Below are 27,930 nucleotides of genomic sequence, written 5' to 3' on the forward strand. Positions count from 1 at the left end.
GATGTCTGTAAAGTGTTCTGTGAGTTTATGTATTACCTCCCTCTCACAAGTGATCTGTCTTAAACGTTTATGCTTAAACAGACACTCTTTATTTCCACGTTTTCTTTCAGTTGAACTGTTTTGATATTTACTACTCTATTTATAAACCAACACAGAAGAACAATAATAATACACACATGAATTGGGCTTCTGAGAAACTACGTACAGAAATAAATATCTTTCACACTTGGATAGCCTGGCATGGTGGTGTAGTGGTTAGCACTATTGCCTCACAGCAAGAAGGTTCTGGGTTCAAGCCCAATGGCTGATGGGGGCTTTTCTGTGTGGAGTTTGCATGTTCTGTCTGTGTGGGTTTCCTCCAGGTGCTCCGGTTTCCCCTGCAGTCCAAAAACATCTCGGTTTTGAATAATTTATGAATGTTATTATGTTTGAATGTGTACCCCACCTCTCACCCATAGTCAGCTGGGATAGGCTCCAGCTTGCCCGTGACCCTGCACAGGATAAGCAGCTACAGATAATGGATGGATAGATTGACTTAGATGGCCACATCATTTTGAAACTAACATTCATAAATATCCCAGTAATGCTTTGAAAATTAAACACTAAACTCAAAGGAGCTTGAAGTTGGATGAAAGATGAGCAACCTAGAAATTGTAGCTTGTAAAGCTTTAAGCTTCTCTTGATTTAATGCAGTGGAGTCTCTACTGTGTGCTCTTTTTTGTATGTGAGAGTTTGAGAAAAACAAAAAGTATTGAAGATTTTTCTGGAAAGAGGAAGGAAGAGCAGATACAGTGCCTGTACACACTAAAAGAGAAATTAAAGATCTGGGATACACTCATCCTCTCTTTCTTTCCTTGTAGTGTGATTGAAAGAGAGAAACCACAGGAAGTGTTGAGACTTGAACACACACCACACCTCATTCAGTCCGTCATTAGAGTTACAGGATGGAGCTCAGTCCACTCCCGGTGATGCTCTGTGAGTAAATGTTGTCTTTGTGTCTTCATTAGAGTGAGTGGTGGGGTATAAAGTTCTCCATCTGCAGTCTGAATGTCCTGAGTGATGAGTTTGTGTCATTAGGACATGGGTTTATGTCCCAGTGCCGAGATTATCACACTTTTAATCATAATATTTGCTTTAAATAAAGCAATTTTCATTAAATAAAGGCATTAATGAGCAGAATAGTCACTTTTGAATTTCTTACAGCTGGTAGTTTAGATTTTCTGAATAAGATTGAATCTTTTGTGTCTACAATGTGCTGTTTCCATGAACATACTGAATAATTTTCAGATTTACGTCATGTTTTCTGTTTCTGTTCCCTTTTTAGTGCTGGTTTCACTGATACCAGTGGCCCATGTTCAAGGTGATTTATACTGTATACACTTCATCCTTTATATTGTGTAAATTTCTTCTTTCTAATGGGGCTATAAAGGTTGTGTAGAATTTGTTACTCGTTGTTTAATAACCATTCAGAAGAATTATGTTCATTTCAGATAAATAATGGTAATAAAATAAGAAAACAATGACCAACAAAAATTCTGATGGGAATACATAGTTTTACATGAGTTTCACTGTGGTTCTTTAATTTGACATAAAAATCCCTTTAGAGATGCATCAATACTGGTACTAAAAATGCTCCAGTATGAACAGACAAAGCCAGGTGATCCCATGTGACATGAGCTTAGTGTATGTTGTTGCATTAATGAACAGACGACACAAAACAACAATGATGTGGACGTACTTCACAAACTATGATCCCAGCAAAACCAGTGACTGTATATATGGGTTGTCATAGTAACAGGGATTCAAAAGTAAAGCCAAAATTGTCTCTGAGGCCTTCTCGTGGCTGGCTGCAGTACAGTTGTAACCCCGCCCATTTCTATGTTACTCTATGGGAAAAGTGTCAAACTTCCATTTTAAGTTACAGCTCACCCCAATTATTTTCAGCAACAGTGCTGTCATTTTTATAAATGGACCCTGAGATCGACCTCAAAATCTTATCTCATGATCAATGAATTTTATTGGTGTTATTTGGTGATAAAACAGGGTGTGGTTGATGAGCTGATTGACAGTTTTGGACATGACAATCGAGCCTCATGAACACACATTCACTTTCCAACACACACCTGAATCTCTTTACAGTTCTGCAGCAAAGTCATGTCCTGTTCTGCTGTAAACTCTTCTAACAGACCCTCAGCAGGAAATTCTCTGCAGTTTTTCAGTATGTTGCTCATTCTGATGTCTAAGCGAGCTTACTGTACTGACATTATAACTAGCAAACATGAGTGAATGAAGTGATGGGATAAACCAAGGCAGATAACACGCGCAAAATTTCAAAGCAATTTTTTTTTTTTAATTGACTGTATGATCTTAGCAAATGCTCAAAGTAGCTTGGGAAGGTCAAAAGTTCTGATTTGTGTACCAGCCATCAGGATTTTCTAGATTAATAAATACTTTTGAATATAAGGTCTGAATTTTAGATTTGAGACGCAGCTCATGACAATAATCACAACAGCAGAGGAAAGTTCCCTTCGAGACAGAGTGCATCAGTGTGTTTAGGGATTTTTATGCACAGTGACATTAAACATTTTACAGTTTGACTTGGAAACTTGACAGAGATTTTTTGTCTCTTGTATCTTGTGTAAGTTGTTTTTAAATGTTCTGGATGTACGTAAGATACACAGTGAGTGTGCTGCTGCTTCTGAAGGTCTCATCTCATTATCTCTAGCTGCTTTATCCTGTTCTACGGGGTCGCAGGCAAGCTGGAGCCTATCCCAGCTGACTACGGGCAAAAGGTCGGGTACACCCTGGACAAGTCGCCAGGTCATCACAGGGCTGACACATAGACACAGACAACCATTCACACTCACATTCACACTTACGGTCAATTTAGAGTCACCAGTTAACCTAACCTGCATGTCTTTGGACTGTGGGGGAAACCGGAGCACCCGGAGGAAACCCACGCTGACACGGGGAGAACATGCAAACTCCACACAGAAAGGCCCTCGCCGGCCCCGGGGCTCGAACCCGGACCTTCTTGCTGTGAGGCGACAGCGCTAACCACTACACCACCGTGCCGCCACTTCTGAAGGTACAAAGTATAAACCAGAGCCCTCTGCTTCACATCAGGCCAAATCACACCACACCAGAGTTTTTTATTTTTTCTATAACAGCACTTCTGACTTGCCTGGTAAGTCAGGACAGGGAATATTTCTGTGGTTTTTACTCAGATATGTTACACATGAACATGTTACTGATGTAATAAAATGTTTCAATGTTACAGTCGGTCTAAATTCTAAACCTGGATATTTTTTTAAGTATTGGGTGGTTAAAGCTTGCAGGTGCAGAAAATTCATAATGTCCATTTGCCCCCCCCCCCCCCCCCCCCAAAAAAAAAAAAAAAATTGTCAACATTTGGTTCAATACTGGCGGCACGGTGGTGTAGTGGTTAGCGCTGTCGCCTCACAGCAAGAAGGTCCTGGGTTCGAGCCCCGGGGCCGACGAGGGCCTTTCTGTGTGGAGTTTGCATGTTCTCCCCGTGTCCGCGTGGGTTTCCTCCGGGTGCTCCGGTTTCCCCCACAGTCCAAAGACATGCAGGTTAGGTTAACTGGTGACTCTAAATTGACCGTAGGTGTGAATGTGAGTGTGAATGGTTGTCTGTGTCTATGTGTCAGCCCTGTGATGACCTGGCGACTTGTCCAGGGTGTACCCCGCCTTTCGCCCGTAGTCAGCTGGGATAGGCTGCAGCTTGCCTGCGACCCTGTAGAAGGATAAAGCGGCTATAGATGATGATATGAGATGAGATGGTTCAATACTAACAAGGTAACAAATTTTATTGTGTGTATCAAGAGGTGCCAAAACTATTTACTCATACTCAGTCTGTAAAAATGGCATTGATGCATCTCTAGTTTATGTCTAATTAAATAATTCACAGTGTTGTTTAAAATGACTATTTCCACTTCTGCACACTTGGGAATTACTTTAGTATATTTTAACAAATCATTATTATTATTATTATTGTAACAGAGTATATTACATTATCTTTATTTTGTTTGTATTTTGTTTTATACAGCAGTCTCACATAACGTTTTGTTAAGGGCCTTGAGGAAATTGGTTCCGGGCTTTGATGGCTGTTGTAGCCGTCCCGCCTACTGGAGAAATGCTGGGGTCCTTGACGTGGCAAAGATGGGGGTGAGCTGGGGTAGCGTCGTCCCCTTTGGTCTGGGGATTGATGGCGGTGAGAATACCCCTGCTCCAGCGAGAAGCCACGCCTTGGTGACCCAGCATAATGTTGATATCTCTGCGGTGATGCATGCGGAAAGAAGCGTGAAGCTGCTCTTCCCCGCTGATGAGGGGACCATTCTGGTGAGCGCTGGCGCTGCCTGAAGTCCTCATGCCTGGATGGTGAAGACTTGTGTCGTTTTAAGTCGGTCACCGCCAACCTCAAAGTCTGGACTTCCACTGACAGTTGTTTGATGGCTGATAATACATCAGGGCTTTGGTCTGAGGATGCTGCTGCTTTGGTGGACACCATTGCTGTGAGGTGTGCAACTGGTTGTGAGCCGGTGTTAGAACTGGAAATAGTGGTGGCTGCATTCTGTGGTTGTGCAAGCCGAAGTGCTTCTTGTGCTCGCTCCCACTTACACGCCACTGCTAGGGCCTCCTCCAACGTGGTAGCCCTATGTTTGTGGCACTTCACTTGCAAAACTGGGTCTAGTCCAGCAACAAATCGTCAGAACCGCTCCATAGTTATAGCCGTCTTTTCATAATTTGGAAACGCTTCAAAAACTAGCCTAGTTATCTCTGCAGCAAAAACTTCAAGCAGCTCCTTCGGCATGCGCTGCCGGGCATTCACAAAAGTCTGAAAATGTTGCAAAACTGCTTGCCGCCAAAAACATCAGTCAGTCGGGAAACACACGCATCATAGTCCTTCAGTGTGGCGGGTGGCAGTGATAACCAGTATGCTAAGGCATCGCCGCTTAGCCTAGCTGGCAAAATGGTAGTTAAATCCTGTTGCTGAGATGCAGGACACGCTCGTACAGTGAGCTTTAATCTGGCTTTACACAAAGAAAAACTTTCTTTGTCCTTACTGTCACCGTGGGCAGCACAGTGGTGTAGTGGTTAGCACAGTCGCCTCATAGCAAGAAGGTTCCGGGTTCAAACCCAGCGGCCAGTGAGGGCCTTTCTGTGTGGAGTTTGCATGTTCTCCCCATGTCTGCGTGGGTTTCCTCCGGGTGCTCCGGTTTCCCCCAAAGACATGCAGTTAGGTTAACGTGGGGCGGCCTTGGGCTGAAGTGCCCTTGAGCAAGGTACCGAACCCCTGACTGCACCCTGGGCGCTGTGTGTGGCTGCCCACTGCTCTGGGTGTGTGTGCATGTGTTCACTGCTTCAGATGGGTTAAATGCAGAGGATGAATTTCACTGTGCATGAAGTGTGCATGTGACAAAAAGTTTTTTTTTATTGAATTACATTGGTCCCCAGCAGTAGACTCACCCAGCCTAACATTAGCAGCGTCCTTGATCCTATTTGCTTCAGTTGTAGATGCATTTTGTGGGGCAAACAGCACAACTTCCTCATCGGAGCTCATGTTTTGTCGCCTGAGATCGGAAGACTAGCAGCTGATAAACGTTGTGACTTGCATAAGCACTCAGTGATTAGCAATGTTCATCCAAAATGCACTCACTGTCAAACTCAGCTAGACCCAGTAACTTAGCCCACTGCTCGGTTGAAAAAACCCACGAATCTTCCAATAACAATGAAAACACCGCTGACACCAGCCTGTAACCCTAAAAGTTGGCGCAAGTGCGTGGAAACTCCCGCCCTCCTTACCGGGGCGTGGAATAAATGGGCTACAGGCAGTTTACAGAAATTCAGTTTATTGCAGACCGAACGCTTGCATACAACTTCTTCACTCCTCTCACGTCTTTTTCTCCTCTCTCCCCATGTTCCTCTTTTCTCCTCCCCATGGTCACTTTCCCCCCGGAACCAATTTCCTCAAGGCCCTTAACAAAATGTTATGTGAGACTGCTGTACAAAACAAAATACAAACAAAATAAAGATAATGTAATATACTCTGTTTTTATTATTATCATTATTATTATTGCAGGGAGAGTTAAAGCTGTGGTGTCCATTCAGCCTGATACACATGTGTTCATTGGAGAGCGTGTTACTCTCAGATGTGACACACAGGGAGGACGAGACACTCAGTGGCCATACAGCTGGAATAAGAACAATAATAGCCTCTACACAGCCGGAGGATATCCAGCCTCAACAAAGGAGTTAAATATCAGGTCTGTTGGTGACTCTGACGGTGGTTCCTACACCTGCAGAGGACAGGATTCAGAGATCAGTGATGCTGTTACACTGACTGTATCAGGTCAGTCTGTGGGGGTTTTGTTTTAATTTAATATGTTTCCATTGTTTTTTAGGGTTCAGATTTTGAGCTGTCAGTAACTGAGTCCCTGTTTGTTTAGTTTGTCTCGTCGGCACCAATTTCCTTCTTAATATATTTATTTATTTTTCTTTCCCAAATTCTAACAGAAAGCGAGAGCGCCCGAAAGGGGAAACCGAGCCGAGCCGCCATTTTGAATCCTCATTCACGGCTGTAATGCAAATGGCTTCCTCCTCGGTATACAAGTGCACTTCCATGGCAGGAAAAACACTACATTCTGCCGCCTATGTAGTGCCCTATTTATACAAATAGGAGTCATTCAGGATTCAGCCATGTTTTTGCTCGACCAAAGTTATCCAGTATTATGACCTTTATATTGCATAAATAAAGCCATTTGGTGAAACTTTGAAGAAGAGATTGTCCTGGTTTAAAGTTTTTACCGAGCGTAATATTATGTATGAGGATAACATGGTCCAAAATGGGCCTCATTAACTAATGAGATCAAACTGTGAGCAAGTTAGAGGTTTTTAGCTTTCTGCCGAAATGTTTTATTTTATTTCTTCTTCCTCAGGGTAGTGAAACTCGCTCTCGCTGTGAACACTGTCGTTATCGCTATCCATGCTGTAAAATTAATGCTATTCTCCTGAGAAATGCTGCCAAACATTTAGGATACAGACCCGCTCGCCAGCCAATCAGAGCGCAGGGTTTGGACCGCGAAAAAAATATAAATGTTTGTTAGAAATATTTCTGAAAGCATTTAATGAGCACAGTGAATCTATTGCTTCTGTTGTGAAGTGAAAAGCAGCTCTGACACCTTCATCATTTCATACCAACAGAAAAACCCAAAGCGACTGTGAGAGTGAATCCTCAGAGCTCCGTCTACACTGGAGACACCATCACTCTGAGCTGTGAGCTGCAGCAGGGGGCTGGATGGCAGTTTCACTGGTACAAATATAATCCGTATGTGAACATTGGAGCTACAAACACCAACACACTCAGAGTGACAGTTGATACTGCAGGAGAAACCGGGTATCGGTGTAGAGCACACAGGCGGAACGCATGGGCAAACACAGGCTACAACTACTACGACACAGCCTACAGTGATGAAGTCAGGATTACAGTAAGAGGTACAGCATAAAATTTTCACTTTTTTTCAACAGGTTTGAAGTTAGGAGGGGTGTGAATAAAAATATTGCATAATTATAGCAAGTCCATGTTATTCTATAATGTTTTAAATAATCTTGAAATAAGTTTTAAAAGGTAGGTGTTATTTGTGGTCAGTGACATGGGCGTAACCACCATAGGCACTGGGGGGGACATGTCCCCCCCAATATTGGGAAAGCACCAATCTGTCCCCCCCAATATTTGGCGTATTAAATCAATATGAGACAAATAATATGCCATCCTGAACCATGGCTATATAATGAATCCTTCACTTGTTATGTCCGATTTACTTTCAATTTAGGAAGCACAGAGAAACAAACAAACAAAAAAAAAACCTTTGCGACCACCCCCTATGATTGTGCACTTGGGTCAGCCCATGTGGTTCGTTGGTTTGAAAATCCACTCAGACTGTCAGGTAGGCTGCTGGTGGACACATTCAAATGGCGGTAGCCGCAAAGAAAAGGAAGGACCCATGGGCGTAAAAATGCGTATGGACGCGTCCATACCAATATTCAGCTGAGTTTAAAATGTCCATACCATTTTTGAATGGAGAAGCCGCGATGCGGGAAACGCTGAATAAAAACACCAAACGCGGTGTCGCTTCCAGCTGATTTTCAGTTGTGAACAGACCTCTCAAAGACGGCTGACTATTGGTGGGGACAGCAGGTAAAAAAGCTTTATGAAGCTTTGATTGGCCCACCTCCCGTTGCGTTGACGTTGCTATGGTTTTTTGTTGTCATTGGCTGTAAGCAGTAGCAAGCGGTAAAATCAGCATCCAGCTCGCTGCTACAGCAAAACAGCACACAGGCAGTGATGTCGGGCAATAAAAGAAAACGTAAGGAGGACATAACATGACATTTTTGTCATATGATCCTGTAACAGCAAGGAGTTTCTGTTTGCAATCTCTCTCTCTCTCACACACACACTAATAAATGCTTGTAGGTAATGCTAAATGTTTACTTATATTTACTGTAACAGCAAGGAGTTTCTGTTTGCAATCTCTCTCTTTCTCTCACACACACACACACACACACACACACTAATAAATGCTTGTAGGTAATGCTAAATGTTTACTTATATTTACTGTAACAGCAAGGAGTTTCTGTTTGCAATCTCTCTCTCTCACACACACACACACACACACTAATAAATGCTTGTAGGTAATGCTAAATGTTTACTTATATTTACTGTAACAGCAAGGAGTTTCTGTTTGCAATCTCTCTCTCTCTCACACACACACACACACACACACACACTAATAAATGCTTGTAGGTAATGCTAAATGTTTACTTATATTTACTTTTTTCTTGCTCATTGCATGTATATGCATATATGCATGTGTATATGCGTATGTATGTAACCTCTGCAATAAAATGTAAAAATGTGAAACAATTATCACTTAACCCTTTCAACTTGATGAATAAACATTTTTGCAAAATGCACTACAACTACCAAAACTCTTCACACTTCTACCACCCATACCTACATTACTTCCAGACAGGGCCGTCGACAGGGGGGGGGACAACCGGGTATTTTGTCCCGGGCCCAGGCATGAGGGGGGGCCCAGAACTGGTCCCTCATGAAGATGCCATTAATCATTCTGTTTCATTTCAAAATGTGTTGATTTGGGGGAGAAAAATGTGCTATATTTGCATTCAATGAATGATTTCTGGTTCTTTTGCCTTTATTGTCTTCGAAAATAGATTCAAGAACCCACGTACCACCCCTAATGCAGAAATGGTTTGGTCTTTTGCCGCTTTTCCACTACAAACGCGGCTGAGCCGTGCCGTGCCGAGTCGAGCTGAGTCGGGCTGAGCGGGGCTGTTGGAGTTGCATTTCGACTACAACCGCGCTGAACCGTGCTGGCTGGAAGTGGGTGGACACATTGGGTGGAGTTAGCGAAAGTGGGTGGACGTCATGTGATGTCGTTAAGCAGCGCAAACAGTGACATCAGTGACAGTGGCGGAACAAGTCAGAGCCGGGCCGGGGGCGGGGCAAATGACCGGGCCCTTTATTAAAGCTTATCATAACATCATTTTAGGCTACAAAATGTCCGCAACTGCGGTGTTTACCAATTTCAACACTACCGGGTGCAACTATGTTATTTAGTACATCAAGTCCTTCAAACGAACATGTAACTCAGAAACAAAAAACATTAGGATACTGTACATGGCTCATAATAAAACATCAATAGCCTATACTGCGCACATTATTTGAAGGGCATACGAATGAGCGCTCAGAGGTTGCAACGGTGACAGGAAGAGTCAGAAATAAAAGGAGGGTGGTGCAAACCTCACTGAATGCACTGTGTTTACCAATTTCAACACTACGGGGTGCAACTATGTTATTTTGTACATTAAGTCCTTCAAACGAACATGTAACTCAGAAACAAAAAAACATTAGGCGACATACTGTACATGGCTCATAATAAAACATCAATAGCCTACTGCGCACATTATTTGAAGGGCATACGAATGAGCGCTCAGAGGTTGCAACGGTGACAGGAAGAGTCAGAAATAAAAGGAGGGCGGTGCAAACCTCACTGAATGCACTGTGTTTACCAATTTCAACACTACGGGGTGCAACTATGTTATTTTGTACATTAAGTCCTTCAAACGAACATGTAACTCAGAAACAAAAAAACATTAGGCGACATACTGTACATGGCTCATAATAAAACATCAATAGCCTACTGCGCGCATTATTTGAAGGGCATACGGCGAGCCTTGCGCTCCGCGAACTCGTCCACGATGCTCTGTATGTCACTGATTCAGTGAGCTTTTAAGCGGTAGTCTCACGACCCGAATAGTAAACAATAAACATGGAGGACATGGAGTCGTTAGTGTTGCTGGTCTTGGTTCTGTGGCTTGTTGTCACCGACAACGCCAACAGACACTGGCAAGAGCGTATAGATGAGGCGAGGCGCATAAGGCTCCAGAAATTCTCGTAATTCGTAATTATTATTCTTCCGGGTTTGCAGTGTTTACAGATCCCAGCGTGCTCGCGGGGCGTGTGTGGGCATGTGAGGACACTCCTCTTCACCAATCAGTGCACAGGGGAGTGTCTGCTCACGCCTCCAGCCTCACTCGGTACGGTTTGGCTCACTTCAGCCCCACTCCAAAACGGTGCGAGTTTTAGGGGCTAAGCAGGGCTGAAACGAGCTGAGTCGTGCTGTTTTTGGTAGTCGAAACGCGAGCCGTGTCGGGCTGAAGTGAGCTGAAGCGAGCTGAAGTGAGCTGAAAAAGGGTAGTGGAAAAGGGCCATTTGATTAAGGCGCCAAATAACACGGCACTATAGAGATCTTGCAGTCACGTGACCGGAAAGTACACAACCGCCATCTTGTCGGTCAAAAACACCGCTGAATACTGCTGCACTCGTGTACAGAATGGATCAATTTCAACTGACGGACTACACGGCTCATTTTTCTAATGAACAGATAACTAGATATATGTCTAAAATAAACGATCTACAGATTTGTGACCCTTATGGCTTACCGGACGGAGTTTTCACGACCGGATTTTGAACTGCCAGCGGAATACCCAGACGTGTATGATTACCTCATTAACTTTCCCTCGCTGTTCAGTGGTGAAGCACTGCGTGCTTATAAATCTCTGCACAGTTATCTTTACAGAAATTCAGGATTTGTCAGCGACTCAGATGTGGCATCTTGTAAACAAAATGATCCTCACTGGATGGGTAAGTCACTTAAGTATTGAGTATAGCACTGACCAGCCGATTATAGAATAGAATAAGGTAATTCCAAATCGTCCGTGTTGTTTACATGGATCTGGCGTTGGAGAGGTAGAGGCTTGGCAGTGGAGATTTGAGTGGCTGTTTGTATGTGTATATGTATGTGGCAATCATATCCAAATGTTTTAGGCACGCTTGCTGAGCTGCGCTGAGCTGGACTCCGGTTAGCTGAAAGCCCGTGGAACGCTGCCTCTTGTTAATTAAACCTTATTTTGTTGGAAATCATCCCGTGTAGATACGACGGCATGTGAAATTGCCAGCTAGATAGAGTTTAATGTAACGAATGGGCTATAAATGGGGTGTTTTGAGGTTAGTCTGTTGCAAAACATTAAACTTTCGCTTAGACTGGATACTCTTCAAACAATTCCCTTGCTCAAGTGAAAAATGATAGGCCTGTATGAAAAGCGCAATTAATGAAAGTAGCCTAATAAGCCCTAAATGAATAAAACAACCTCTGTTTTATTGTTGTTGCTTACACGTTAAGATTTTGAAATCTTCTCAGTCCAGTTCTATATCCAGGGAACGTTGTAATCCTTTTGGTTTATCCGTAATAAACGTGTCAGCCCCCAGGTCAGATAGGCTAATGTTACGTGGTTGGGAGGGTGTCAATTTTTTTTGTAACATTCTAAATCGAGTACGGAAAGGACGTTTATGAAAAACAAGACAAAAAAATACACTGAAAAACTCACTGTACACATCACTAGTGGTGATGCTTCTATGTTCAGATTTTGGGAAAGCCATAACTCCGTTCTCATTGAGGCCCAGTTCCATCCCGTAAACAATCATTTTGGTTTATCAACTACCTGCGCTCAAACATGTCACAGGAGAGGCTCAATGGGCTGGCTATGCTCTCTATAGAGCGCAAACTTGCAAAGAAGCTGGACTTCAATGACCTTATTGACGACTTTGCCACAGCAAAAGTCCGGCGCATTGCATTTCGCACCTGAATAGTTGCAGACTAAGGAAATGTTCAAACTGTAAATATGTTGAAATGTTGAAATAAAATGGTTGACTGTTATAATGGGCTTGGAATACCTGTTATTTAAGGGTTGGAGTGAATGGAGACTATGAAAAGAGGGGTTGGGTGTGGGTGGTTGCTGTGTGGTGATGTGCGTGCGTGCGTATGTGTGTGTGTGTGGGGGGCCCACTCAGATTATTTTGTCCCGGGCCCAGCCAAAGCTGTCAACGGCCCTGCTTCCAGATTCTGAAATTGCAGTAACTCAAAAGGAAGCACATGATGTTTCAAATGTGTGAAAATAGTAAAAGTTGTGTGAAAATGAAGCAGCAGCACATAATTTTGATTGATTGTGTTGTTGTATTTTGGGTAGGTCATCCACTACAGCGAAATTCACAGCAACTTCAATGTCCGCTTTCTCTGTGTGATAATGTATTGCCCGTATACATACAGATGTTAGCCTAAGTCTAAGACTGAGTGTACCTGGTGCTAAAAATCAAAATAACACAAAGGAATGGACAACCAATCATTTGTACAGTGTAGGCCACATTTAGTGCGACAACCATGGCGCACTGGGGCGCTTGGCCAAATTATGTCCCCACCAATATCAACACCGTTTTTACGCCCTTGGAAGGACCAACGGGCTGACATTCGCCTTTTTTTCCAGACGAGTCACAGACATGATGAGTCTGTCACAGAGAGTCACAGGCATGATGGAGGAAGGGAACAGACAGAGACCTGCTCTGAAGATGAACTGGTAAAGAGCATTGTATTACGAGTTCTTAAAACAACTTTATTTTTAACCTCATCATAGGCTGCATGTCATCAGTAGGCTAGTAATAAGAGCATACTGTCCTTTAATTAAATGTAAATAAATTAAATAAAATTATCATTTTGGTCAGTCATTATAGAGGGATTTCACTGATGTCACCCGAAACTGGAAGTAAACAGACCCTGCGCCATATTGGAAGACCAACAAACTCGTGATTAGGGGGAAATAACGGCAGCGGTATGTGAACCCACGAGAATAAAGTGGAGTGGCAAACGACTTAAACAAACAAATCTGAGCTGTTTTATTTATGATTTATTGGCCCAACAGTAGACTTGAAAGAAACCTGTGTGAGACTTGGCAAAAAACTGTAGATATAATGGATAAGTCTGTGCATGATCTGCGGACACTTTGAGGTAAGCAAACGCAATAAATTCAGATTTAAAACATGCTAAACTGGCCCCAAGTTGATAACTGTATGAGGAGCAAGCCTCCCAGACTTCTACAATTTAATAATAATAATTTAGGATGGTTTGGGGCTTGCTCTCCCTCCTATTATATAAATAAAGCATAGTTGTTGTGTAGGCATATATCATAAATACATATGTATAATTTGGATAAATTAACCTAAATTATGGATACCTTAATAGTAGCAAAAAGTATTAATTTTTCAACTGAAAAGATATATTATTAAAAGATAAATATCAACAAGATTACCTTGGCCATAACTATGTGTAGGTTATTCTTAACAACAGCTGTAATATCATGAACCAAGCCACTAACAACATAATTGTAAGCCTGTAGCCCTTTGTAGGCTTTCAAGTCATCAGCAGTGTAGGCACTGGGTGTAAACAACAAATAGTTTACAATGTCTGGGTAGCAAACAGATGGCAGAATTGGTGTCAGGTCCTCCTTATGTTTCCATTCTCCCTTGCCCCGAGTCTTATCATATGGGTCAAACCCATCAATCACAGCCAGTTTCTCCACATACCGTGCCCTTTCTGCAGCTGGTAATGTACTCACATAACCCGAATTATCAGCCATCGTGTCACTTCACTCTCGCTCATAGTTTGTTTTGTATGTATATACGTGAGGTCTTCCAATATGGCGCCCTAACAAAATCTCGCGGTACGGTGACGTCATGCGGTAGCCCTCTATTCTTGAACACCTCCATATTTTTGGGCCATTTATTTAGATAAAGTCAATATATTTTCTACAAAGTTCTATGTTGTTTTGACCTATTAACCAGGGTAATGCTCCTTTCTATTGCTTTGGTAGCCATTTTTCTGTAGCAATTTGGCATTTCTGCATTTGTTTGAAATGTGTGTGTGCGTTTGTGTGTGTGTGTGTGACTAGCTCTGGTGTGACAGATTTTCATGCAATGTTTTACATGTTTTTTGTATGTTGTATTGCGTTACATGTTTTGCAGTTGCACATTCTGTTTTGTGTTTTGCCTGATACACAATAAAAAAAAAACAAGATATAAATGTTAACATGTTCATTGGTAATTGTATTCATCAAAACAATGTTCTAGATAAGCACATCTTTATCAATAGGCCCATATAAAAATTGCGCTAAATGCACTTAAAAATATTTTGGGAAGGGCTCAAATTTGGACCCCCCCAATATTTATACCATGGTTACGCCCTTGGTCAGTGAGGTCGAACAAGGCTCAGTAAAGTCAGTAAAACAGTTGAGTGTGTGTTTATCAGGGAGAGATTCACTCTCATATGTGAGATACAGACTGGTGGATACAGGTGATACAACTTTTATTTCACAAAATATTATTATAACAAAATAATAATAATAATAATAATAATAATAATAATAATAATAATATTATTATTATTATTATTATTATTATAATAAACCATTCAGTGATGATGAGAAGGATGAACACATTCCTAATCTCTTATAAAGGTGTTTATACCTGTATGGAAACAGAGAAGTGCAGAAATACTCACTATAACATTATTCCATGTAACTGTTGAATTCTGGATTCTGATTGGTCAAAAGGTGTTGATTAATTTTCTATAACAGCAGCTCTGACAGTGCACTCATTCTAATATGGTACTGTTTCTATAGTAACAGCTCTTTCAGAGGGACTTGTACGGTGGATGAGTCACATAATCTAAGCCCGATGATAGAGATTAAAAAGATGTAATTTAACAAAACAACAAAAAAAGTGTATAATTGGTATGGTGAAGTTTTCTGTCGGAAGATGTTTGTTTAACTTAAGGAAGGAGTCTCCAGTGTCAGCTCACTGTAACAGTCAGAGGTAAAACTGTAGCTTTAAGTTTCCTGACAAAGACAGAGGACGTGTAGAAAAGAACCGCTTCCAACGGTGAGTCAGTGAGCGCTGTCAGAGCTGAAATCTTCAGAGAGAGAGAGAGATATGTGTGTTTATGTCTTCAGCTTCTCTTTTAGTGGATACAAGTCAGTCGCATGAGTGACGCACGGTCATTGTATGAGTGACGTGCCTCAGAAGTACTACATAAGTATTCCACACTTGCTATTTGTGCAAGACAGAAGTACATCTCACTTTCTACCCCTATGTGTGGTGTGCACGCAGCGCACGTGACATGAGGGGCAAGACTCTGGGTATATACAGTTAGGTCCATATATATTTGGACACTGACACAAATTTTGTTTTTTTTCCTGTTTACTGAAACATATTCAGGTTATAGTTATATAATGGACAAAGTCCAGACTTTCAGCTTTCATTTGAGGGTATCCACATTAAAATTGGATGAAGGGTTTAGGAGTTTCAGCTCCTTAACATGTGCCACCCTGTTTTTAAAGGTCCCATGGCATGGTGGTTTGTTGATGCTTTAAACGGGCTTGTGGAGGTTTCCGGATGTTATATCCGCAGCCTTTCTCGAAATGAACCCTCGGCACGTAGATATAGCCTCCTGGGAGAAAGCCCCATTTCAGCGCTTTTCCCAGTGCGTCGTTTTGCTAATGAGAAGCAGGAGGCGGGGAAGGGTAGAGGGTGGGGGCGGGTCTTATCATTAATATTCATGACATGTAAACGTGTTACCTCTGATTGGCTAACAGCACTGTGCCGCTACCTCCAGTGGGTCAGAACAAGCGGATGTGGGTGTCTTACTATGGCGAGAGAGAAGGAACAAACCGTGAAGGGAAAAATACCGCGCGCTGATGTCATTAAGGTGTGACACGAGGAAATAAAATAAATTCAACAAATGTTTGGGTTTTTACTGAACAAACAAATAAATAAAATGAACGAGTGACTTAAAAAAAGAATGTGGGTGTCTTTGTAAAAACTGTTTTGATTGGCTATTATAACAGAGCATGCTGCATGCTTTTTGGTGTTGTAGCGCAGAGTACCTGGCTAACTGCAGGGAGCGGTTAGCTGCACAGCTAATGTAGCCATTGCAAGGCTAACGTGGCACCGATTTTAAAACACGGCAAAACGACTTAACAGTTATACACTTACTTGTTCGCTGTTTGTGGCTGATGCAGCAGGGATGCTTGGTACTGACCCAGGCTTCAGTGACGGTTGATGTGCAAAACCTGCCCTGTACTGTCCCAAGTTGTGGAAACATTCATCAGGAAAATGCTTCCGACAAACATACACCGTCTTAGGTAGACTTGACGGCGTATTATTGAAGTAAATAAAATTAAGCCGCTGCGTCTTCAGGGACTCTCCCGTCGGCAGTAAAAACAGACTCTTTTCTGTCTTGTCACATCCATGTACAGCGCAACTTCCATGTTTGGTGGCAACTTTTGAGCTGGGCGGGCAATCCATACAGTGGGTGGGAATCCAGAGGGGGGGCATGGGGATCATCTCCCTTGCTGACGTCGGCAAGGGAAGAGCTTCTCAACGCGCCGTTTTGACGCGCCATTCTCAAATATTGGGCATAGTTTGGTTTACACATTATGAAATTTCTAGCCACTGGGGTGACTTAAGAAGGTCAGAGGAACTCATTTTAACATTAAAAAACCTCAGAAAGTGAAAATTTCATGCCATGGGACCTTTAAAGGGACCAAAAGTAATTGGATAATTGACTCAAAGGTTATTTCATGGGCAGGTGTGGGCAATTCCTTCGTTACGTCATTCTCAATTAAGCAGATAAAAGGCCTGGAGTTGATTTGAGGTGTGGTGCTTGCATTTGGAAGATTTTGCTGTGAAGAAAACATGCGGTCAAAGGAGCTCTCCATGCAGGTGAAACAAGCCATCCTTAAGCTGCGAAAACAGAAAAAACCCATCCGAGAAATTGCGACAATATTAGGAGTGGCAAAATCTACAGTTTGGTACATCCTGAGAAAGAAAGAAAGCACTGGTGAACTCATCAATGCAAAAAGACCTGGACGCCCACAGAAGACAACAGTGGTGGATGATCGCAGAATAATTTCCATTAAATTTTGTTTCCAAAATTAATACTGATCATTTAAGTGGTTTTCACACAGTGCCTATTGTGTTACTTAGTGTATGCATTAGGAATTATTCAATCTTAACATTACTAACATTTGAAAGATAAAAAACACACACCCTACTTGTCTTAGCTATGCGATACAAATTGTTTTATTTGTATTCTTAGAAAACGTTCACAGAAAAAAGATGACATTTCAAAAATTTCCATTATTTGAACCAATAAAATCCAATGCATTCCTGGGATTTTCATACAAAACCAAACTAATGGACTTGGCAGTGTGATGCCACTCGGAGCCTGCTGGTGAAATTAGTGAAACCAAAGTGTTGATGGTGCTTACACTATAGCCAGTGTTCATAAATGTACCAGCTCATGGACCAGGTCACTGCTGCCAGGCTGAAACTGAGCTTGGTTTAAATAATGGAAATTTGTCAGACTTTGCAGTGCAAAACTGAACAGAAACAGGCCAGAGAAGAAAGAGAGACAAGGAAGAATAATCTTACTACACTGGATAATGAAGATAACCAGCAAGAACACAGATATGAGCTGAGGTCGGGTGTTCAAATTTCCTTCTGACCCTGATAAATGTTGAAGTCGTTCAGTTAAACCAGGGGTGTCAAACCTGATCCATAAAGGGCCTTGTGGCTGCAGGTTTTCATTCCAGCCATGCAGCAGCACACCTGACTTGGCTCATTCAATCAACTGAACTGTCTTCACACAGTCAAATACTTGCAGCCACACCCACCCTTGATTAAAGGGTGGGTGTGTCAGTTGATTGAATAAGCCAAATCAGGGTGCTGCTGCATGGCTGGAATGAAAACCTGCAGCCACACGGCCCTTTATGGATCAGGTTTGACACCCCTGAGTTAAACGATGATTTTCTGTACTTTCAGGCAACACTTTGTCATTATATACTGCTTTTGATATGAATAACTGACATAAAAATTCCATAGGGGCAAGACTCTGGGTATATACAGTATATTGGGGAGGAACCAAGGAACCAGTCATGTAGCAAGTAGCATTGTAGAAGGGAAGAAGACCACCTCATTTGCTGTTTTTATTTGAGTATGTATTAATTTACCATGCAAATGTCAAATAATAAAACGTAAGGGAATAACGCATTTTATTACATTGTAAAAAATCCCAACTAAATAGCCCAACAGTTTGGGCATTGAAACACACTTTGACTCCGAGCTGCTGTCCGGCTCCTACTCCTGCTGAGTGGTGGGACGGGGTGTCGGGATGTCCTTGTCCTCATCACTGAGCATGGCACAATGGCCTGACAGCGATGATGGGATTGCAGTGTCCTCACTTCTGGGCATCGTTAGCTGAAACATACATGAAAATCAGCATACAGTGGTGCTTGAAAGTTTGTGAACCCTTTAGAATTTTCGATATTTCTGCATAAATATGAGCTAAAACATCATCTGATTTTCACACAAGTCCTAAAAGTAGATAAAGAGAACCCAGTTAAACAAATGAGACAAAAATATTATACTTGGTCATTTATTTATTGAGGAAAATGATCCAATATTACATATCTGTGAGTGGCAAAAGTATGTGAACCTTTGCTTTCAGTATCTGGTGTGACCCCCTTGTGCAGCAGTAACTGCAACTAAACGTTTCCGGTAACTGTTGATCAGTCCTGCACACCAGCTTGGAGGAATTTTAGCCCATTCCTCTGTACAGAACAGCTTCAATTCTGGGATGTTGGTGGGTTTCTTCACATGAACTGCTCGCTTCAGGTCCTTCCACAACATTTCGATTGGGTTAAGGTCAGGACTTTGACTTGGCCATTGCAAAACATTAACTTTATTCTTCTTTAGCCATTCTTTGGTAGAACGACTTGTGTGTTTAGGGTTGTTGTCTTGCTGCATGACCCAATGTCTCTTGAGACTCAGTTCATGGACAGATGTCCTGACATTTTCCTTTAGAATTCGCTGGTATAATTCAGAATCCATTGTTCCATCAATGATGGCAAGCTGTCCTGGCCCAGATGCAGCCAAACAGGCTCAAACCATGATACTACCACCACCATGTTTCACAGATGGGATAAGGTTCTTATTCTGGAATACAGTGTTTTCCTTTCTCCAAACATAACACTTCTCATTTAAACCAAAAAGTTCTATTTTGGTCTCATCCATCCACAAAAACATTTTTCCAATAGCCTTCTGGCTTGTCCATATGATCTTTAGAAAACTGCAGACGAGCAGCAATGTTCTTTTTGGAGAGCAGTGGCTTTCTCCTTGCAACCTTGCCATGCACACAATTGTTGTTCAGTGTTCTCCTGATGGTGGACTCATAAATATTAACATTAGCCAATGTGAGAGAGGCCTTCAGTTGCTTAGAAGTTACCCCGAGGTCCTTTGTCACCTCTCCAACTACTACACGCCTTGCTCTTGGAGTGATCTTTGTTGGTCGACCACTCCTGGGGAGGGTAACAATGGTCTTGAATTTCTTCCATTTGTACACAATCTGTCTGACTGTGGATTGGTGGAGTCCAAACTCTTTAGAGATGGTTTTGTAACCTTTTCCAGCCTGATGAGCATCAACAACGCTTTTTCTGAGGTCCTCAGAAACCTCCTTTGTTCGTGCCATGATACACTTCCACAAACATGTATTGTGAAGATCAGACTTTGATAGATCCCTGTTCTTTAAATAAAACAGGGTGCCCACTCACACCTGATTGTCATCCCATTGATTGAAAACACCTGACTCTAATTTCACCTTCAAATTAACTGCTAATCCGAGAGGTTCACATACTTTTGCCACTCACAGATGTGTAATATTGGATCATTTTCCTCAATAAATAAATGACCAAGTGTAATATTTTTATCTCATTTGTTTAACTGGGTTCTCTTTATCTACTTTTAGGACTTGTGTGAAAATCTGATGATGTTTTAGCTCATATTTATGCAGAAATATCGAAAATTCTAAAGGGTTCACAAACTTTCAAGCACCACTGTATATAATATTAATTACATAAGCATATATATACTGAAATGAATGTTTAAAGCATGTGTATTTACCTGTGAAAATCCCTCTGGCGGGGTGCTGTGCCTTCTGCCGGCTTGAAGGCAAACTTCTCCCTGTCCGTGCAGGGCTCGCCGGTGCTGCTACCATCATCAAACTTTTCCTCCTCCTCCCCCTCTGCTGTTTCAGGTTGGGTTACTTCACTTTTGTTCGCTTCTTCTTGGGTCCCATTTTCTAAACTTTAAACTGAAAATTACATTTTTCCCACAAAATATCCACTGTTCGTCAGTCGAAAGACAGATGCTGCAGACACGCTGGTTTTATACCCACTCCTGGCTTGTGTCACATGCAAGTTATGAGTGATTGTAATGTGCTAATCACATGCATCACACGCGCTTCACAAATGCGACCTGAACTCGGAGCGCAGGAAACTGGTAAAATGCAAGTCTCACACACTCCACACACACTGATCACATGCGTTAGATATACACTTTCCACGGGGTAACGGCACAATTTTTCCCACGCCTCGAGGAAGTCAGTTGTGCAACCTGTACTTGACAAGTACACTGACAGTCAATGAAAATGTCCAGGTGACATTTATGAAAATAATTTTATTCATAAGCTATGAAATCATGTACTAGAAGCTTACAGATCAATATACTGACATTTAACTCGAGATGAATAAACAAAAAATCACAATTGTTGTGAGCTTTGATAATGTACAGTCCGAACAAAATGGATTCCCTGTAATTGGAAAGTTGCAGCTTCAGTACCGAGTATTGTCCCCACCAACAGCAATACAAGCCATCAGTCTGCGACGCATACTGCGTATCAAATGGCGAATCCTGTCTTGTGGAATGGCCTGCCACTCCTCTTGAAGAGCCTGGATCAGTTGACCTCTGTTCATGGGACGAGGAACACAGTTCTGGATCTGAACACCAAGGTGATCCCATAAATGCTGAATGGGATTGAGATCAGGTGAATACGCAGGCCATGGCAGGGTTTGGACATTCAATCGACGCCCAACTTCTGAAAAACTTAGGCCGGTTTGCACCATGCCGAGGGCCCGCCATCTGTCATCTGGATTTAACCATGGCATCTTGGACATAAGGAATACAAAAGTCGGCTTTTTCATGGCCTTAATAAAGGCTATCCAACCCATCCTTTCAACCGTGTACAAATTTTTGTTTTTCTCCAAAACAGCACTTTGAGCTGATTCCTAAAGACCACTCCCTGAAGACTATTGAAAAATGTTTGGATTGAGGAGAACTCATTAATGACTTCTGTGCACGCTATTCAATAGAAACATCTCAAAACAAACATTTCCCCAACTCCGTATTGCATAATATGTTGAATTATTGACCTGGACTTTTTCATTGACTGCCAGTGTACTTTGCCCGTACTCCTCCCCCAAACTTTCCCCCGGGTTCACCACGACCCTGCGGCACGCCTGCGAGCTACCAAACCCTGCGACCCGTGCGTGTCCAAAACACTTATGGGGGGTTGTGAGTGAGGCTTAACTGTACATTTTGATATCATGAGAAAAAATAAGTTCTGAAGAAAATACCTTTTGTTATTTCAAAATCAAGAAAGTCATTATATCAAGATAACAGAATTGAGAAAAGAATAAATAAATAACTCATGGTCTTTCTGGACTTCCGGAGTGGTATCTACTGACTGGGATAAGATTCATTTGGCCAATTTAATTTGTTTGATTTAAATACAGTTATTATTGCACCTTCTTCTTCTTTTGGCTGCTCCCGATTAGGAGTCACCACAGCAGATCTTTTGTCTCCATTACTCCCTGTCTTCCGCATCCTTCTCTACCACACCTGCCACTTTCATGTCCTCTCTCACCACATCCATGTACAGTGCTCAGCATAAATGAGTAGACCCCCTTTGAAAATTAACATTTTAAACAATATCTCAATGAACACAAACAATTTCCAAAATGTTGACAAGACAAAGTTTAATATAACATCTGTTTAACTTATAATGGGAAAGTAAGGTTAATAATATAACTTCGATTACACATTTTTCAGTTTTACTCAAATTAGAGTGGTGCAAAAATGAGTACACCCCACAACAAAAACAACTACATCTAGTACTTTGTATGGCCTCCATGATTTTTAATGACGGCACCAAGTCTTCTAGGCATGGAATGAACAAATTGGTGACATTTTGCAACATCAATCTTTTTCCATTCTTCAACAATGACCTCTTTTAGTGACTGGATGCTGGATGGAGAGTGATGCTCAACTTGTCTCTTCAGAATTCCCCATAGTTGTTCGATTGGGTTCAGATCAGGAGACATACTTGGCCACTGAATCACTTTCACCCTGTTCTTCAGAAATCCAACAGTGGCCTTAGATGTGTGTTTAGGATCATTGTCCTGTTGGAAAAGTGCACAATGACCAAGGGCACAGAGTGATGGTAGCATCTTCTCTTTCAGTATAGAGTAATACGTCTGTGAATTCATGATGCCATCAATGAAATGCAGCTCCCTGACACCAGCAGCACTCATGCAGCCCCACATAAGGACACTGCCACCACCATGTTTCACTGTAGGCACCATACATTTTTCTTTGTATTCCTCACCTTTGCGACGCCATACAGTTTTGAAGCCATCAGTTCCAAAAATCAAATCAAATCAAGTTTATTTGTATAGCGCTTTTAACAATAAACATTGTCGCAAAGCAGCTTTACAGAATTTGAACGACTTAAAACATGAGCTAATTTTATCCCTAATCTATCCCCAATGAGCAAGCCTATGGCGACGGTGGCAAGGAAAAACTCCCTCAGACGACATGAGGAAGAAACCTCTAGAGGAACCAGACTCAAAAGGGAACCCATCCTCATTTGGGCAACAACAGACAGCCTGACTATAATATTAACAGTTTTAACAGGTATAACCCTCAACTGTCCTCATGGGGCCGTCCTTCACAGGAGCGGTGCGATAAAACTCCGACCAGACACAGGGCACCAGGGTGGATCAAGCAGGTCCGAGGGGCAGAAGAGGCCAGCATCTCAATCCCAGGATCAACATGTAACTCAGAGGGACAGATTGGGGGGGGGAAGAGAGAGAGAAAGAAAACACGTTGTTAGGTAAGCCCTAAAAATGACAAGTATTAAATCTGTGTGGTAGGCTCGCAGAGATGAGTCTTTACATCAGGCATAACACACAACAATGGCATGTTAATATGGTAAAATATATCATGACCTGCTCTGGCTGGATGCTTGATTGGGTGATGGGAGCACACTCCTCAGCAATGATGAGATGCAGATGGGACCCTTAGGGCTGGCCAAGACAATTCAGTTACATTTCACCAGGTCTGGGACATGCGACAGAATGTCTGATGGCCGATTCCCTGCAGGCTACGATAGCCAGTCGAGGTCTCCACCCTCTCCGCCAAAAGATTTCCTGTTGACTCCATGTAACTCAGAGGGACAGATTTGGGGTGGGGGGGAGGGAAAGAAAACAGGTGGTTAGGTATGCCCAATGTCACCTGAATAAGTAGGAACAGTATACATATTGCACTGAGTACAAGCAGGGACTCCGGCAACTAACTATGACAGCATAACTAAAAGGAGAGAGCCAGAAGGTAACACAGGCATGAGGGAGCCCCGGGACATAAAGCAGCCAGCCACTACACCATCAACAAACTCGAGTGAGCAAGCGAGTGGGGACTGACAGCATCCATACATCCCAGTTTACCAAAACACTCTGTCTGAGGACCCTCCAGATCTACTCCTTTACCTCATAAACACCATTAACAAAAGGCTTGACTAAACAGATATGTTTTCAGCCTAGACTTAAATGCTGAGACTGTGTCTGATTCCCGAACATTACTTGGAAGGCTGTTCCATAACAGTGGGGCTTTGTAAGAAAAGGCTCTGCCCCCTGATGTAGCCTTCACTATATGAGGTACCAGCAGATAGCCTGCACCTTTTGATCTAAGTAGACGTGGCGGGTCATAGAGGAGCAGAAGTTCACAAAAACATCTTGGTCTCATCACTCCAGAGTATAGAGTCCCAGTAGTCTTCATCTTTGTCAGCATGGGTCCTGGCAAACTCTAGGCAGGGTTTTTTGTGCCTGAGCTTTAGGAGAGGCTTCTTTCGTGGATGGAATCTATGCATGCCATTCCTCTGCAGTGTACGCCGTATTGTGTCACGGGAAATAGTCACCCCAGTTTGGCTTTTTTTTTTGATTGATTGATTGATTTTATTCCGAACAGTAAAGAAGATATAAAAACCAACAAAAAATAAAAATGCAATCATCAAAACATCGTCATAAACAGAATAGCATAGCCACAAGGCAATAACATAATAATGTTCGGAAAGGATTAGGAAGAAGTAAATAACTTATCAAATCCTAACCCTCTATACCACCATTAATCAAACGTCACTTTCCACCATAATAAACTATATATACAAAAGAAAGCAAAATCAACAAAAAAAAAATAACATACCGACATACCAACATGGTATAATATTGACCAAATCAAATCATATACAAATACTTATGCTACGCATATATACACACATACAATACATGTATATAAGAGCTCCACATTCAAACTGTTCCAAAGCTTTACTCCACAAGTAGAAATACTGAACATTTTTAACGTTGTCCTAGCACTGCAAATTTTAAATTTCAATTTCCCCCTTAAATTATAGCCCCCCTCTCTATCTGAGAACATTATTTGGATATTCCTTGGTACATTATAATTCCTTACTTTGTACATTACTAAGGCAGTTTTAAATTCTATAATATCCCTGAATTTTAAACATTTTGAATTTAAGAATAGTGAATTAGTATGATCTCGGTAACCAGCACTATGAATTATTCTTGTAGCTCTTTTTTGAAGTATAGTTATTGCATGAAGTGAACATTTTATACGTATTTCCCCACACCACTGAGCAGTAATTTAAGTACGGTAAAACCAGGGAACAGTAAAGAATGCGGAGTGAATTATAGTCCAGGACGTGCTTAGCTTTACTCAACACAGATATGCTTCTTGATAGTTTCATTAGTATGTATTTTATGTGATTTCCAATTAATTCTATCATCTATTATTACCCCAAGAAATGTATTATTAGAAACTCTTTCAACATCAGCACCATCTACCTGTACATTTATTGCCCTATTTATTTTATAATTATTAAATAACGTGATTTTTGTTTTAGACAGATTTAATGATAATTTATTTCGAACAAACCAACTTTTTAACCTGCACAATTCTGAAGAGATTGTTTTCTAACTCATGTAAATTTGTTCCAGAACAAAACATATTTGTCTCATCTGCAAATAATACCATCTTAAATATCTTTGATACATTGCACATATTTATATAAAGAATAAACAGTTTAGGACCCAATACTGACCCCTGAGGGACACCACAATCAATATTCAAACGAGTTGAGACAGAGTCACCCAACTTCACAAATTGTGTCCTGTTGCTCAAATAACTTTTTATCCAATTTAATACAACTCCCCTTATCCCATATTGTTCCATCTTATTAATTAATATATCGTGATTAATAGTATCAAAATATTTTTGAAGATCAATAAATATCCCAGCGACATATTTCTTATCTATAGAGTTACTGATTTCTTCAATCCATTAGTGCCATCTCTGTTGATCTATTTGCTCTAAATCCATATTGACTATCACTGAGTAGTTTGTATTTTTCAATGACTTTATCTAATCTGTTATTGAATAGTTTTTCAAGAATTTTTTGGAGAATTGAGGAAGTAAAGAAACAGGTCTGTAATTTGTGAAGTTGTGTTTGTCCCCAGATTTATACAATGGAATTACTTTTGCCATTTTCATATTGGTTGGAAATGTACCGGTTTGAAATGACAAGTTACAGATGTATGTTAATGGTTTAGAAATCCCCCCCCAATAATAGTTTTCACTAGTTTCATATCAATATCATTACAGTCTGTGGATATTTTATTACTACATTTATTGACTATATCAATAATTTCCTTCTCATCTACTGGTGTAAAAAAACATAGAACAAGAATTCCTCTTTATAAAATTATCTATACAATCATTTGTTACTGGATCAGAGATATTTTGAGCTAATCTTGGTCCAAAAAATTATTAAAACTATTAGCAACTACATCCATGTTATAATTTTCGATACCTTTGTCATTAAAGTATTTAGGGTAATGTGTCAAGAACCATCTTTAATAATACGATTTAATATATTCCTTTAATATTATTTTTATTATATTTTAATTTACCATAATAATCCTTCCTACATCTCCTTATGATACTTGTTAACTTGTTTTTATATTTTTTATATTTATTTTCTGCCTCTTTGCTTCTTAATTTAATACATTCTCTATATAGAGTGTTTTTCTTCTTACAGGCATTTTGTAATCCCTTAGTAATCCAAGGTTGGTCATTATAGTTTTGTTTTGTACTATGTTGCTTCAGTGGGCAATTTTTATCATATAATAATTTGAATATACTTAAAAAGTTATCATATGCTCTATCAATGCTATTCTCCATATAAACTGATTCCCAGTCTTGTATTAATAAATCATTATTTTATGCAAACATGGCCTCCTCAGTCCTAACTCTTCTATACTTAAGTTTATGGTCTGTCACATTTCTCTTATGATTACAGTCATAAATTGTAAAAACTGGTAGATGATCACTAATATCATTGATTAATATTCCACTTATAATGTTATTCTCTATATCATTGGTAAATATATTATCTATTAAGGTAGCACTATGGTCAGTAATTCTGGTGGGTCTGGTAATTTTTGGGTGGAGACTCATACTGTACATGGTATTAATAAATTCCTCAGTCATACTGTACTTATTAGGGTTCAACAGATCAATATTTGTATCCCCACAAATGAAAACTTTATTGTCTACTGTAAATGTCTTTTCTACCCAGTCCTTAAACGCCTCTATAGTAGTTTCTGGCGCTCGATATGTACAGCTAATTAATACATTTCTACTTTTTTCAATATTAATTTCGATTGTTAAACATTCTAATAAGTTATCAATCACAGTTGTCATGCCATCTATTAACTTATAATTCAAATTACAGTCCACATACACCGCCACTCCTCCTCCACCTTTATTTTTCCTGTTTATATAATTAAATTCATATCCAGCCAGTTCAAAATCCACTCCTTTCTTCATGTCAATCCAGGTCTCTGAGATGGCAATTATGTTGAATGGATGAGTAAACTGACTTAAGTATTTCTTGATGTGTTTGAAGTTAGCGTCCATGCTTCTGCTGTTGAAGTGTATTGATAATTTTCCCACGGCCTTAGTGGACTGATTGTACTGTTCCTCTGTGTAATAGTGGCAATTGTCCTTAATGGTTGAAAAAAAGTTATTGTCTGGGTCTGTCATTTTCTGTATCCAGTAGTTTATGGTCAGTGAATTCATGTGGTTTCAGTTCCAGGTTTTCATAATCAACAAGCATTTGCGTGGGCCGAGTAGTGTTCCGAGTAATGGATGAAGGAGTTATTTCGGTGTATGTCATGGTTGGGTTTGGTGTA

At 41.0% G+C, this 27,930-nt stretch overlaps 1 protein-coding gene across 1 annotated transcript in view; it reads left to right on the forward strand.

The window, feature by feature from the left end:
* LOC132882157 (B-cell receptor CD22-like) overlaps positions 1–27,930 on the forward strand; it is a 173,218-nt gene that overhangs the window by 104,620 nt on the left and 40,668 nt on the right. Inside the window, exons 7-8 of the mRNA XM_060915426.1 lie at positions 1,325–1,360; positions 6,104–6,373. Coding sequence (XP_060771409.1) covers positions 1,325–1,360; positions 6,104–6,373 — 306 coding nt within the window. The remainder of the gene's footprint in view (positions 1–1,324; positions 1,361–6,103; positions 6,374–27,930) is intronic.

Source organism: Neoarius graeffei, chromosome 1 (assembly GCF_027579695.1).
Source record: "Neoarius graeffei isolate fNeoGra1 chromosome 1, fNeoGra1.pri, whole genome shotgun sequence".
Lineage (NCBI taxonomy): Eukaryota > Metazoa > Chordata > Actinopteri > Siluriformes > Ariidae > Neoarius > Neoarius graeffei.